At 39.7% G+C, this 16,266-nt stretch overlaps 1 protein-coding gene across 1 annotated transcript in view; it reads left to right on the forward strand.

Moving 5' to 3' along the window:
• The window catches only part of LOC107098545 (bone morphogenetic protein 6-like), a 62,399-nt gene that overhangs the window by 35,219 nt on the left and 10,914 nt on the right, over positions 1-16,266 (forward strand). The window contains exons 2-4 of the mRNA XM_015396283.1: positions 3,449-3,641; positions 8,082-8,230; positions 8,613-8,810. Of these exons, the coding sequence (XP_015251769.1) occupies positions 3,449-3,641; positions 8,082-8,230; positions 8,613-8,810 (540 nt within the window). The remainder of the gene's footprint in view (positions 1-3,448; positions 3,642-8,081; positions 8,231-8,612; positions 8,811-16,266) is intronic.

Here is a 16,266-nt window from a genome sequence, read left to right on the forward strand (position 1 = left end):
TATCAGCCAGCTGATCAGCAGTGTACATTTATAAGCAGGAGATGATGCATAGGTGCATGTTCCATCCATCCATTATCCATCACGCTTTATCCCTGCTGGGGTCGCAAGGGGTACTGGTGCCTATCTCCAGCTGTCTACAGGCGAGAGGCGGGTACACCCTGGACAGGTCGCCAGTCCATCGTGGTGAATATTACATAAAACCCCAAAGATTGCTATCAATGTGGTGCTTTTAGTAGGAGCTTTTTAAACCAGCTCCCATACATCAGACCAGATTATGTTTAAATAGTGGTTTGTTTGGATTTTTGTTACATTTCTGTCCAGTTCTAAACAGTCACATTGACAGTAAGATGAATCTATAGAAACTCTTCTCACAAGGCCAGAGCTTATCAGTGCTTTCTAGCCAGAGAGCCCCAGAATGTTAAAAGGGGGAGTATAAAATTTCAATCTGTTTGTATTCAAGCCCAAGGGTGCACAATGAGTCTTGTAAAGTCATTTAGCATAGCATGACCTCTGATTGAGGTCTCCACACACAGGCTTTGTAGATCGATCTACCCGTCAACACAAGACCTGAGCTGTTATCACACACAGTCCCTAAGACGCGTGTGTGTGTGCGCGCATGTGTGTGGGCAGCTTTTGGAGTAAGATGATGAAACGATCACTGTCACATCTGATAGAAGTCTCAGTGACGCTGATGTGAATAACATCTCATTCTCAACTGGTGGTTTCCTGCGCTCCAACGGAAAGCGTTAGCAGTGCAAAAGAGAGGCAGACGTTGCTCAGGCGTAAACTGAGAAGTGTCAGTGATGAAAATTTGGTTTGACCACGTTTTTAGCAAAGGAGAAATGCATTATGCATGAAAGGTTTGAATGACATGTCTACAGTTCTTTGCCCAAGTTCGTGAGAGTTGGAAATGCCTCAGGAGAGAGGGAGCTTTGACCTTCCTGGGTGTGGGTCCAAGGCAGGCTTGGCACTTCTCTGAAAGCTTGACTAGTTCCAGTGTTTTCACATGTACACAGTTTTAGCCTGTGTGACACGTTCTGGGAGCAGAACGTGTCACTGGTCCGTACAGGGTGGGTCTCTGCATCATAAAATTACCAGAAACTTTAAAAAGTCTGGCCAAAGCGCAAATTTAAATGTTCTCACTGGGGTCTCAGCTGTGTCATTATAAATGTTATGTGTTGTAAGACTGGGACCGTATCAGCAAGACGGTTATCTGTCCTTGGTGGATGGCGACTGAAACTGTATATGAGAACCTTTCCATATTTCATCATGTTAAAAACTTAAAGATTTGAAATGAAAGAAAAATGTCTCACATATACAAATAAAAATTTGTATATAATCTCCTTCCCATTGGCGTGCACAGACATTGTAGGGCAGGGGCAGAAAGGAAAAAAGGGGGCAAATAAAGCGCATTCTCACCACTGTAGAAGGCGCCTTTATTTCCAAAATTGGGTCACAAGGCCTCCCCTGCACATGCCACTTCCCCTTCCCTTTGTCAGTTCTTTAAGGTCAGTTATTTCAATAATTGTAGATGCATATCTGTTGTCTATCTGGTGATTCTTTTGAGTGTCTTTGAACAATCTTACCACAGATTCTCGATAGGTCTAAAACATTACATACATTGACCTAAGTAATAAGTCTTTAATTCCTGTCTTCGGGGTCCGGTGTCCAGCACCCTTCAGATATGTTTCTGCCATTATGCCACGCCATGTGCAAGACTTTGGAGAACATGAATGCATGCTGAGAAGGTAATAAGCTATTTGATTCAGGTTTGTAGAAGCAGAGACACATCTTAAAGGTGTAGGAAACCACACCTTGAGGACTGGAATTGAAGACCCTTGATATGAATTATGCCATTGAAGTCCTGGTATGTTTGGGCTGTTCCCCTACTGGATGGTCACCCTTAACCACAGCCACAAATCTTCTGCTGCTTTGAAAAAGATTTCCAATCTCATTTTCCTTTGCAGTAAAATTAATCTACCTCCCCACTAACTCTTTCAGAGCTCCCTGCTTCACCTTAGGAATGGCGTTGTTTGGGCGATCTGCAGGGTTAGCTCACCAAAGTTCTCAAGAGACTCTCTAAGGACCTTTACAAAGAAGCTGTATTTGCACTAAGATAAGCCTACGCATGTTGATTGTTTACCTATTAGATATATTTAAGGTTAAACACAATTGCTTGTTGTTCTTGTCAGATATTTAATCCTAAAACATTGCATCACTGTTTGGTACTATTAACCAATAAAATCCATTTAAGTTTGTGAGAATGTCAGAAATCCCCACTGGTGTGAATTCCTCTGGAAGACACTTTAATGTTTTCCAAGTATTGCTTTCAGCTGGGGTAGTTTGCTCAGTCTGGCCAACAGAATCGACCACACAAACCTCCACTGAAGAAATGGACTCCAGCATATCTAATTAGGATGCTTTATGGCTCCTGGTAAACAGATGATGTTGGTTTCACGCAGATCCGAGTGAGTAGTTTCCCAGTGTTTTTAGTCTCCTGGTCACACAAAACCAAGCCCTCCAGCCTCAGAGTGGTATAGTTTATTCACACTTTCTCACTAAGAAAAATGACAGAACTGCATCCCAAAAAGCACTGACCCTGTGTGAAATCCCAAAACTGTTCAGAACCAGTTTTATTGGGTGAAAAGCTGAGCTTGCGGAACAGCTTTCTGTGAGTCTGCAGTTAAAGTCGGTTGCGGGGAAACCACAGATTACTGAATGTCTCTGCACTGATTGGAAGCTGGATTAGAGATGATGATAGCGTGTTTGTGTCTCCGGCGGGATGCAGCGCATGAGAACCTCCTCAGTCAAAGCATTCTAATGTGGGTTTAACTTGATGTAGGGTTGACCTTTTCAAGTCTTCCTGTAAACAAGAAAGGTACACAACATGCCTGTTTTTACTCAGATTTCCTTTCCACTGTGTAAACTTTACCGTCTCTGCTGAGGGATTAAGGCTTTCAAATATGAAAACAACTCACTGCATTTCAGAACACGTTGTCATTATGGACTATATTGCTCTTAGAGACACAGGAGGGTGTGTTTTTTTTTCCTCTCACATTGTCAGAAGTGGTTGCAGGATGTCTCTAGGTTTGCTGGCGCTGAGAAAGGTTGCAGGCACTTGCTCAAACTGATGATAGCCAGGATTTATTTTGGGGCAGAGAAAGCCTCAAAACCTATTAGAGTTCATGTGTAAATCACATGTTTTACATGCATGAAAGACTTCCGCGGTCGACCTCAGAGCAGCGTCTGCGAAAATCATATCCCCTCATCATTCTCTACTGCATGTTTAAATGGAAATCCCTGTTTGTAAATATGTTGCAATATATACTTTGGTTTTATTTGTAGACTCTTGTCTGGACTGTGAGTAAAGCTACTAAAAGAAATGTTGATGATGAGCATGAGTTGTAAACTACAGGTTTTGTTTATTTCTGTGTTTCCGTTCCCACAGTGGAGCACGACAGGGAGCTCTCCCTGGACCGGCGTCACCACAAGGAGTTTAAGTTCAACCTGTCGCAGATCCCAGAGGGCGAGGCCATCACTGCAGCAGAGTTTCGACTTTACAAGGAGTGCGTGAGCCAGGTGTTTCGCAACGACACCTTCCTGCTCAAAGTCTACCAAGTGGTCAAGGAGCACCCTGACAGGTAGCTCATACACACAAAGAAACCTTCAATTTCTTTTGCTTCTTTGGCCTTTATAACTCGTTAATACAATTCAAAATCCCATTAAATTTTTTTTCTTCTCTCTAGGCTACTTTTAGAATAAGCAACCATGCAGAGAGCTCCAATAATAAATGGTTGAAATCACTTCTGCTCTATCTGAAAAAACAGAATGGTTGTGCAAAATTTTAAACATTCAGTGCCTTGCAGGATCCATCACACCTCTAAAACTTTATATTACTGTTAGAAACACATGATTTTCTAAAAAGATGTTTGCTTTAATCCAAACAAGTCTATTGTTGCTCTGATTTATGTAGTAGTTGATTCTCCAACCCAGTCTTAAATACTTTGCAGCCTCTACCAAGCTTTATTTTCTATTCTTCCTATTTATTGATCCATTCAAATTTATGTCAAATCTGAGCCTTCCAACTTTCTCTGCTATAGAAAAGAAATCCCACAGCATGATGCTGCCACTGCATAGAATTTGCCCAAAAGGTTTCTCTTTGGTCTCTATCTTTCATGCCTGCTTTCTCATGGCTTGTAGGTTTTGTTGGAGCAACAGCATTCCTTTATCTATAACCTCTGTTCTTTTTCTTCTTATATCACATTCATATAGCTATTCTTCCATAAAGACCGCTGCTGCTTCTCCGATCAACTCTCTTGTTGTTCCTATTGGTGTGTTAGAGGTTTTACACATGATTTTGTTTAAGAGCATCAAAATAAATTTGATCATATTAGAATTTTATTAGCACCAATGTAACCTTTTCAGTAGATTTTTGCTTGTTAATTTTTGTTAATTAATCATAAAAGATTCAGTGGAGTACAATTACATTGATGCTTAATTATAAGAATTATACACATACAGCACAAACTTTTGCAGAGGTGCTGCCTGTTTTTTTTTTCCAAAACTGAAAGGATATCAGCAAAAAACTGACTACAACAGAATTTTTTCTGAGGGAACCTCTGCTGCTTTAAAGTTTCCTGTGTGCAGAGCAGCGCTCCATCTCATGTTTATAATGCAAAGCCCCTTTTAACAGAAATAGCTTGGCCTTCAGAACAGCCCATCTTCTAAATAACCACAGCTGATACATGTCAAACATTTACCTTACCTCTGCGGGGCAGATAAACAGGGTTTCTAAAAAGGATTGGTGTTTCAGGAAGTCAACTCACTGGCAAACAACATCAAGAGAATTTATGATATATTTGAAATTATGCAGTCATTTCTCTTTCTCTATTTATCTTTAGAGAGGTTTCTTTAGCCCAAAATATATTTTAAAAACAGTTCCATGTTAAACAAAACAAAGAATAAAAGAAAAAAGAAACACCAATTATATTTTTCTGTGTGAAAATGTTCATAAATTGGAAAGAGCCATCTCTGTTCAGTGTGTCTCCCCCCACCCTGAAGGTTCAATCATTTATATGTGGGAGATTTTTTGGAGGCCTCACAGCTTAGTGATTGAATAGGCACCTAATTACATTTAACAACTCTACACTCACTCTCGTCTTAAAGTTCGTTTGTTGGTTACCTAATTGGGCTTAAATGTGGGAAAAAATGCAAGTAAAAAATAATTTTCCTTCAGGCCGTTACTTGATTTACATCCTAATTTCATGCTTTTAGTTTAACTGTAATTTTGCAATCACCAAATCTGCAGGAAGCATATTAACTTTTCCCGCGGTCCTAACTTCTTTTTTGGCTCCGAACTTTAATGATAGAGCATTTAAATAGCTCCACACCCTTTGTTCTTTTCATTCGATTGGCTTCAAAAGAGATTACCATGCCAAAAATGTGGCAGATCTGACATGAGAAAAGGCAGCTTGTTTTCAACCACTGCCCACTAATCAACCATTTTTTCACCCATCATAGTGCGTTTAACTTGTGGTTAGCTCTGTAAATAATCTAATCCAACTTTAAAAATGAGATGATTGCGGTAAAATGAGCCACTGTTTCAAGAAACTTGGCTTATATTTAAGTTTTGTCAGATTTAAAATTGTACCTTTTTTACAAAGACACTGATTTTTTTTTACCTTGGTTACAGTACATACAGTACATACTTTGGATAAATAAGAGAAGAAAAAGCAACTAACAAGATATCTGAAAAGAAGCTCTTTTAACCTTATAAAAAAACCCCAAAACAAACTGATTTTGTTTTTCAGTTTGTGGTCAAAGTTTCCCTGAATCTCAGATGATGAGACTTTCTGTCACATGATCTTTGTGTGACGACGACTAAACGGCAGCGTCAGCATCCTGGCCCATCTGGAGCAAATGCCCTATCAGGAAAACTGTGTGTGTGTGTGTGTGTGTGTGTGTGTGTGTGTGTGTGTGGGGAGGGGGTTATACGGAAGCTGTCAGAAACACTCTCATTAAAGACCAATAAAGAGGGGCTGCAGAGACATGACTGCAGGGGCATTCTGCGAACACCTGGATGATTGTGGAGCTTTGATGTCGTCTCTGGGAGGACGGTCCCACAGAGAGGCTGCTGTGTTATTACTGCTTCTAATGGGACAGTGGGAGGACGGGCCCTCTTATCACCCGCACTCTGCCTTTTCCTTACATCTCCTCTGTTCTTGCTTCTCATTAAAAACTTCGGGAAAAAATGTGTTCCCGCGTGCGGCACATTCCTTGTGGATCCTTCGCACACAGGTATAGTAAATGATGTTCCCATACACTGGTGTAGCTACCAGCTACTGTAAAAACCTGCAAAAACCTGGAACTCCAGACTATACCTGACATTTTGAATTGAAAAAGCTTGCTGGATGGGAAGCAAAACGTCTTCAAACTTGGAAACCAATTCTAGTGGATTGTTTTTTATTTTCTTTGGATGTTTCTATACATGCAGCTTTATGCATCCTAATCACGTATGTTTCTCAAACCCTCAGAAAGATGGACATTAAGGCCAGGTCTGCAATAAAAGAGAATCCAACCTATACCAAAAAGGTTTTTTTGGTAAATACTGAATTATGATAAGAGCTAATGGTGTATAAAGTACTCAAAATATATCAAAGCAAAGGTAGAAATACCTTATCAAAATATTACTTTGTAAAGGAAACGTCACTGATAAGTATTTCAGTAAAGGTCTGAAAATTGCTCACAGTAATTGGGAAAGTAAAAGTACTTAGTACTGTAGTACTTAAGAATAGGTTGGTCTCTTCCCTTGGGCATATAGTGGAGGTTTAGTGGTTGAAAACTGAGAAAACAATTCAGTGAAATGTGTCCACTCTGTCTTAGAGTGAGAGAAAAACATAAGTGTCAACATTTAGTTTAATCTTTTAGGTCAATATCAGTGAAATGTAACAGTGTAAATAACTTACTCCCCCTCTCTAGAGAAATACAAGAAATAAACATTTCTGTATTTAAAGAGTAATACTTAAATAACTAAAAAACTTGTCAAACAACCAATGTTGTGTGTTAAAACCACCGAGCAGTGAGAGTTTGGACCAGGAGCAACAGAGCAGTTTTCTTCTTCCGTTCACATGCAGATTCCACATAAAATAAATACATTAATGATAAATTAATGTAACAGTTTCTCATAATTTCAAGTAAAGAAGTAAAAGTGACATTTTATTTATCTAATCTAACAAAATCTAAGTAAAAACCACTATAATAAAGTACAAATCCTTGAAAACATTACTTAGTTACTGTAACAAAGTAAATGCACCTTGTTAATAAACAACTCTGCTAATTGCTTTGGCCGGTTGTTCAAAGATCTATGGGAAACAATTTAATCTGATTGGAATGATTATAATAATAATTTAACTTTAGTAATCTCACATTGGATAATTTTCCCTCTGCATTTAACCCATCCCCTTGGGGAGCAGTGGGCTGCCGTCGCGGGAAGCAGTGTGGGGTTAAGGGTTTTGCAGAGGGACCCAGAGTGGCAGTCTGTGGGAGTGGGGATCAAACTCAGAACCTCAGATTTTCAAGCTCTATGCCTCAACCACTAGGCTGCCATGGATAATATGAGTTTACAGCATCAGAAAAAGGCAAATTATTAATTTTTTAAAAATTGGATGTTAGAGTGAGATCACCTACTGAACACAAAGCAGATTATAGTCAGCAGAGACGTGGGTATAATTTTTTTTTATTGCACTGGAATGTCAGAGGAAGCCAGAGTACTCAGAGAGAAACCTCACATGAACACACAGACTACAAACTCCATGTAGAGACAAGTTGGACCAAGATCCAATCCTAGCAACCCTCCTACATGGGGCAGCATTATTATTTCAAACACATAACTAGATGAAAAAAACAGAGTTATTAGTATGGCGGTGGCAGCAGCCTCAGGTACTGGAGAGAATTCTCTTAAGGAGGAACAAAAAGCAGGTTGGATGTAATGGGAAATAGAAGGATGCAGAAAACCTGTTAGAAGCTGAGACTGAAACAGTGGTTCACCTTTCCTTGTTTCTTTGTTTTATTTTTTCCCTTAGGGAGGCAGACCTGTTCCTTCTTGAGTCTCGCAGGCTTTGGGCTGCTGAGGAGGGATGGTTGGAGTTTGACATCACTGCGACCAGCAACCTCTGGGTGATGAGTCCGATGCATAACCTGGGCCTGCAGGTCAGCGTAGAGACCAGCAGCGGTAAGAAACCCACAATTTAAGAGCTTTATAACCTGTGGTTTCATCCAGAGTGATTTAAGATCAGTGAAGATTCAAATGTTTTACCCACCATTGGTTTTAATTATGTCAATTAAAAACAGAACATAATAGAGCTACCAATTATTTTGAAATTAGTCTAACCGATCTGCTGAAGGCAGACTTGAAGGCAATGTTGGTTTATCTTCCTCCATTTACATGAAAGAAATGATACAGTGAAAACAATTGATTCACAAGTCTCAATAAATAACAAAAAAGACCTGATGGATGTATCGCTCTATCTCTACAGTATATAAGAGTCAGTCTGCTCCAATGAACAAAACAGGCCTGTAAAATGTATCTGACTATTGCTTCCTTTTCCGAGCAGGGCAGACCATCAGCTGTACAGACGCGGGGCTCGTAGGGCGGGACGGTGCGCTGGAGAAGCAACCATTCATGGTGGCCTTCTTCAAGGTCAGCGAGGTGCACATCCGCTCAACCCGTTCTACTGGGGGCAAACGGCGGCACCAGAATCGCAACCGATCCACACAGCCGCAGGATGGATCCAGAGGGCCGGGCCTAACAGGTCAGTAATAAACCCTTCACAGATCTCATCACACATGGTGACGGTGAATGCAGAAAGACACAAACCTGACCTGAGAATAACCTCTGTGGATGCATGAATTATGTCCAACCTGCAGCATATGGTTGATCTGGTTAAAATATTTCCTTTTGAAGTACTTGATAAATTGAATTCAACCCCTGCAGGGTCTCTATGTAATCAGCCTCTATTAGACTGAAGCTGCAGCTCAGGCCTTGATTTATCTTCTCTACAGCTTCCCCTTAAGGATTGAAGGAGGATGAATCTTATACCTCCTTTTGTGATTTATGTAGGTGATTTCTGGTGCTGGGAGGGTCTGGACACACATTTAAGCTCCGAAAAGTTGCATGTTTATTTATAGTGAGTTATGTTTGTGCTTGACAATATGAAAGGGATGCAGTAAAATTTAGCTTTCATACTGTCTAGATCCTTGCAAAATATCTTTTACACATTTATATATTCATATGGTGTTTTGTTTTAAGGAGATCACAAAAGTGACATTTAATTGTACTGAGAAGGAACAATTAATGAAGGTGCAACCAAATGAATTGTACCTGAAAACATAATAAAGGAGGTACACTGATCAGACTTTAAAATTCCCTGTAAAAAAATAAATAATTGCACAGATCCTCCTTCAAGGCGCCTTAAAGTGGATAATCATGCTGAACAGGGCTGCTAAATATTCAGAGGGTTTTTTATGACAGGTGACTTCATCCTTAAACTCCAGTTCGCTCCTCTAACTAGATGATGTAATGACAAAAGGATAATCCTCATCTTGTTAGCTTTTTCGAGCGTTTCAAATGAAATCCGCCCATAGCACAGCCACCTTTCACCTGCTGAGTAATTGTAATCCAAATGTATGGTGCCTAAAGCTAAGCTGCTGTTGTGAGGCTTTATTGTGTGACTAAAGCTGGTGCTCAATGGCTCTGCTTTTAATATTGGTTTGATCCCTGCCTAATTTGACTGATGAACCATCGGGGGAACTGAGAAGCCCAGGCTGAATAAAATGTTGGAGCTGAGAGGCGCCTGCAGGCAGCAATAACAGAAGGGACTGTGACTTAATGGCAGAAAATCCCCCTCAGCTCACCTAAGCAATCCTCTGATTGGAAAAGTAGTGAGTAATGTGTTACCACTGGAAACCAGCTATTCTGTCCTTATTTGATCCAATAGGTTGATTTTTGTTTCTTAAAGAAGCTTGAAAAATGCTTAATGCAGCTAGAATAGATCAGAAAACACTTTATTGTCCCTGTCAGGGAATCTGTTAAGGAAGCCTTAGAAGAATTGACAGCAGGCAGGTCAGGGATAAAGTGGCATAGAAGGTTAAAGATGGGTTAGGTTATTGAGCAATTACCAGAGCTTTAGAAATGCATTGACTAAAAAACGTTTAAATCATCTTTCAAACTTGGAAACTGAATGGCATGTTGCAAACTGCAAAGACACCTACCAATTAGAGAAGCAGAAATCCACAAAGCAGGTATGAGAATTAGTTGATAGAAAGACATATTTCAGTCATGGAATTCAAAAATCTGGCCTTTGTTTTGGAAAATAGCCTTTATTAAAGGTAACCCGAGTGAAATCCTTTCAGTAGTTTGCAACCATATTAAATTTGGATGATGAAATTCGTCTGAAAAAACTCTGAAACCTACAATCAATCAGACACATCTAGCTTTAGTTTATTTAGAGAATCCCCATACAGGGTTTAAATATCTAACATTGAGTTATGACTCATCATTCAGATCATAGGGATACCTGGGGACAACTTTTGTTTTTTTTTAGTTTAACAACATCCCAGATTACATGCACCTGATCAACCTGACAGCAAGGGAAGGACAAATTACACCTGTGCATCTTGTAGGACCTGCAATGTTTTAATGTCAGCCACAACGCTGCAAATTAAAGCAAACAACTGAATTGTAACAGGTTTAACATCCATACCTCAAATCGGTTGAAATCTTATGCAGAGCTTGGTCCGTTTTTGCCGCCTGGTACCAAAAACTGGGCTCTGAATCAGCGCCGCAAATAGAAGCTCCTGGCTGGCTACCTGGTAGGCAATTTACCTCTGCTTCGCTTCGCCTGCTCTGTTTAATGACTCTAGCATCTGCACGGTAAACAGATGTATTTGTAGGACAGGTTGGCTTTGTGCTGCTTCACTGCTGCTCTCTGCAAATAGTTTGTTGGCTGTGTTTTCTGTTTGTTCAGACCATCTTCAGTGGCTGTCTGCGAAGGCATAACTAATGTAAAAAACAACAAAGTGGAAGGTTGAATTTGCAGGTTTCTTACTGAGCTTAAGTGGAACAACTTTGAACTAATGGGTTGTTATGCAACTTCACATACTTTGTCATTTTTGCCTCAGAGTCAATATAACTTCATAACTAAATGAAAAACCTTTAGTCTACTTTTGTTTCCCTGTTTGTGTCAAGACGATAAAGAATACGTGAGCAAATCTGTTCAAAGAAATTCTCCAATGACGACAATCAGTTAAATATGCACTTTACATAACCCAAAACATCAAGATCTCTCTGCCTCGCCACTCGGCACTACTGGGAGTGTAAATATTTAGATCTTACACAGGAAGCTTGGTTTGGAGCCCCCTCCTCGTGACAGCCATGTCTCCATGGCCAAGTGGAGGACTGCAGGGATCGGACGGGATGGGAGTATCCGGGAGGAATTTTGGCTGGCATATGGTTTCAATACCGCATCACTCACTTCTGAGATGAGGAGAAGGCTGCGATGGATGGGGAAACAACTAAATACCGACAGGGTCCCCCACTATTCGCTGTTTGGCCAAGAAACAAACTCAAGAAATATTTCACCTAATATTCACCCTTACACCTTTTTTTCCTGACTAACATTAGATTTAAGGTCAGGAGGAAGCAACGTGTTTGTTTTTAGTTGCTTATGTTCACACAGCATCCATTCAGATGCTCTTGAAAACTTCAGCATGAGTGGATTTATGCTGTTTTCTAAAAATAACATCCTCTTCTACACAAAAAGCAGACTCTTTTCATTCATTCATAGTGCTAAAATGCAATGACCCTTCATCTTGATGCTTCTTATGATAAAATGAAACCTAGTAGAGTTTGTTGAAGAACATTAGTGAACAACCAGCATCATGAAGACCAATATGCAGATCAGACAGGTCAGGGATAAAATTGTGAAGAAGTGTAAAGCTATGCTATGTTATACCCCAAATTCTAAACATTTTAGTTAACATATCATCTCTAAGCAGAATAAGTAGAACAACTACAACTCAACCATACCTGGAATAAGGTGTGTTTGCCCAAAACGCCAAATGTGCATGAAACATGCCCACTATGAAACATTGCAGCAACAGCTTTATGCTGCAGGAAAGCATTTCTTTCTGCAGAGCCGATGTGCTGGTTTATGGTAAAATGCGTGGAGCTGAAAAGGGGGCAACACCGGAAGAAAAGCTGACCAGCACTCAGAGCGATTAGCCAAACATTGAAAGAAAGTCTTCGGTTTTGACCTTGAACCATTTGTCTCCATATTTTATCCCGTTTTAGCATCTGACTCTAAAGACAATCCTCTAAAGCAGACAACCATAAATTACTGTTCGTTTATTGAATGACTGATTTATCTGTTGGTTCCCTCAGATGTAAGTGTGCAGCAACATGTTATAAAGTCTTTTAATAAAAAAAATGTAATATCTTGTTTGCCTAAGTCCTATAGAGAGATGCTGACTGTAAGGCTGTTGAAGTTTACCTTCCAAAAGGACCCTAAACCTGAAGCAGAGCTTATAAATGTGTTAGTATAACTCACCCTTAACTAAATCCAGTTGTATTTAGGATTGTTAAAAAAGTTAATTCCACAAAATGTTTTCCCAGAGGGGCTGAATACAAACAAATAAAAATTTTTCTTTTCAAGATTTTTTTAAAGATAATTTTTAAGCTACTTCTTTATTTATTTACTTCAATAGGACTTTGTTTTATTAGAAAATTGATTAATTTTTTTCACTTCTTTTAGACCCACTAACATGCTGCTGGAGAGAAAACCTGATTACCTAAACTGAAATCCTTGTGATATCTCCGACCTTTCTTTCCCCATGTTCAAAGTTTTTTAATGTGTTGGATTTAAAACAACATGTGAGAATAAATATCTTCCAGATGACTGAATTGGACCGAATGAGCCAAATACATTTCTGCAACATTAATTCTCAAATATTTCCCTGATTGAAACTGTAATAAATCATTTTTGTTTCTCACTTTTTGACTGAAAATGCAAACAGTTAACATAACAGGGAATTAATGAACAGATCTGCTTACTTATTCTGACTTATTTAATAGACGGCCGCTCTGTTTTATGCCTGCTAAACTCAGTAAAAGAACAATGCAACACCTTTAAGGCTAATTTGGCATTTAGTGGGCACAGAGGGTAATAAGAATCGGGTTGGGTCTTTGGCTCTCTGCTGCGGGGGAGGTTAACAACCATCCGGGGAAGGAATACTGCGTCTCGGCGCAGCCCAGGCGGCCTGTAATTAGGTATAGCCAGTCATTAGCCGTGCAGCTAAAAGACTGACAAAGTTAACAGTATCGCTTAAAGAATTATAATAACACGGCGCTCAGCCAGCTGTGTTTTTTCATCTGTCACTCCTCTCCACCCTTCACCGCCTTCTCCTCGCTCCGTCCCCACCCCAGCTCTTTTTGTTTACCGTTAGAGTAATTAGACATGGAGGAGCTCCATCGTGGGGTTTAATAACCTCTGTGATGAAAGACAGGAAGAAAGATAAACCTCAGCCGAAAGGTTGAAGGAACGAGGAGGGGAAGGAGAGGCGAAACGTCAGAGATTGCAGGGACTGTCCTGCTTTCATGTCTTCATGGCGGCTGGGACGCTGTAGGAAGTCATGTCAGCTGAACAGCAGGGATCTTTGGGTTTTTCTTGAACTGGCCCCATTTCTACAGTGTGGTTGATTTGAGACACAGTGGGCCTTCTCTGGCTTAAATGACCTTTTATGTCACTAAAGCTAACAGTGTGGTTACACTATCTAAAATGGCACTACGGGATCCTTCTATTTTCGGAACCGTTTGCGATAAATATTATTTACAGCTTTTTTCCGCCCAAAAGACGGGTTTTGGTGAAAGAGCGGGGAGGGGTTTATGAATGGCAGGCTTTGTGGAGTCAGGTTAATATCGGTTTACGGTTTATCAAGAGTTACACTTTGAGGAAACGTTCTGTGTTTCCTCAGTTATTCAACACACAGGGTGGGAACCAACAGCCGCTGCTCCTTCTCAATGAAATCAATGGGATTTGGTTTTTAGCACAGAGTTGTGGAGTCATGTGGTCTAGCAGGATGTTTGTATGCACAGAGACTCATTTCCAGGTTAAACACAGGTAGGCAAACTGCTCTAATGTGCCACAGTTTGTGTTCACATTAACGTTTTATTAAAGGAAATCCTTTTTTTAACAGGAAGTTTAAGTATTTAGACTGGCTGTAAATCAGGAAGAACAAAAAACTATTGTTTTTTAGTTGCTTTTTAAAATAATCTGTTGTTAATATTTGCAAAGCTAAAACTTTCTTATCAAATAATGGACTTCCTAGGACTTCTTTTGGGGGTCATATCAGATCAGCCAGATCTAATGCATCCTGGGAAAATATGTTGAAAATGTGTTCTGTCTGAATTTATCTCACATAAAATGTCTTAATGAATTAGATCAATAATGACAACTTTTACCACGTGAAGATGTGAGATGTCTTTTCAGTAGAGTTCATTTTACCATTCACCTTTCCACCTTTTTTAAAAAAAAAAGTGGCATTAGGAGACATTGTTATCTAATCCAGTCCAATTTTATTTGAAAAGCACTTATAAAACATCCACAGTGCTTTGCAGAAAAACAAAAACAAAACATTAAACATTACAGATAAAAGACAAAACAGCTAAAACATGGCTAAAAATAACATTCACACTGGTGCCTTGCAGCAAGAAGGTTCTCGGTTTAATTTCCGGCCTTGGTTCTTTCTGCATGGAGCTTGCATGTTCTCCCTGAGCATGCGTGGGTTCTCTCCGGGTACTCCAGCTTCCTCCCACAGTCCAAAAACATGACTGTTAGGTTAATTGGCTTCTCTAAAGTCTCCTTAGGTGTGAATGGTTGTTTGTCCTGTTTGTCTCTGTGTTGCCCTGCGATGGACTGGCGACCAGTCAAGGATGTACCCCGCCTCTCGCCCGTAGACAGCTGGAGATAGGCACCAGCTCCCTTCGCGACCCCACTTGGGATAAGCGTGTAAGAAAATGGATGGATAGATAATAAAATTAATAAAATTAGGTAAAAGATAAAAATATAAAATAAAGCCCATTTTCATGCTAGGTGTAAAATGCCAAAGCGAAAAAGTTGGAGATTTAAAAAAAAGTCAGAGAAAAGGCCCTATCTGATGTGCTGACGTAAGTCCAGAGCTTTGGAGCTGCAACAGCAAAAGCTCAGTCCTACCTGAGCTTCCTCTTCATTTTAGGCTCTATCAGGAGTCCAATTAAATTATGCATCAAATCAATTGGTGATTTTAGAAAACCTTTATCATTTCTAATATTGGTACAGTGTGGAGGTTGCTATTTGTTGACCTGACATACTTACCTTAATTGATGTTACAATGAATTCTGTTTTCTACAAGAGTCCTGAAGGAAAACGTTCAGCCATGAGTTTGTGACCTTAAAGCTCAAGAACAACTGGAGGTCTGCTCTAGGACACAAGCAATTGTCCAGCGATAAATAGCTGAAAGACAAACGAGACAGAAAACGAGAGGCAACCATACTCACAACCTAAATCCAATGGAGATGCTACGGCATGACCTTTAAACAGCCTGTTGATGCTCAAAAAACATAAAAAGAGTGTTTGGCTATTACTGTACAATCACTTGATGACAGTTGTTGATTCTTTACTTATCATTAAGATTTTTTCCCCTAAACATAAAAGAATAAATTGAAATTCAATATTGCATGACCCAATAACATCTCTATCTGATACTAAAACTAATATGATGATAGGAAAGGATTAAGACACACTTAAACTGAAGGGCTCTATTATGGGTCAATGCTAAGAGACTCTAAATGAAACGATTTTGGTCATAAATTGTGACTTGATGCAAATATCACCTATAACCAAAAAAGAAACAATAAATCAATTTGACTTTTAATGGTAAATGAGCGAAAGCATTAGAAAATAATAACATCAACAGCTACTACACCAATTATTAACTTTGGTGTTTTGATTACATTGCCTACAAATGATAAATGATGAAACTTTTTGGGATGAATAATGATTTTTATCTAGTCTTAGTAATGAGTTAATGTGCGGCTGATGTTGGCATGATATAGCATCAGATGTGTCGTCTGTTCTCCATGTTCCTCACCACCTCTGGTCTGTCAGGGAAAAGGAAAAAAAGAAATGAATGGAGGCCTCATGGGAGCCAGAGCTCAGCAGTAGCTGTGTGGCA

This window comes from Cyprinodon variegatus, unplaced genomic scaffold, assembly GCF_000732505.1.
Source record: "Cyprinodon variegatus isolate N-32 unplaced genomic scaffold, C_variegatus-1.0 Scaffold788, whole genome shotgun sequence".
NCBI lineage: Eukaryota > Metazoa > Chordata > Actinopteri > Cyprinodontiformes > Cyprinodontidae > Cyprinodon > Cyprinodon variegatus.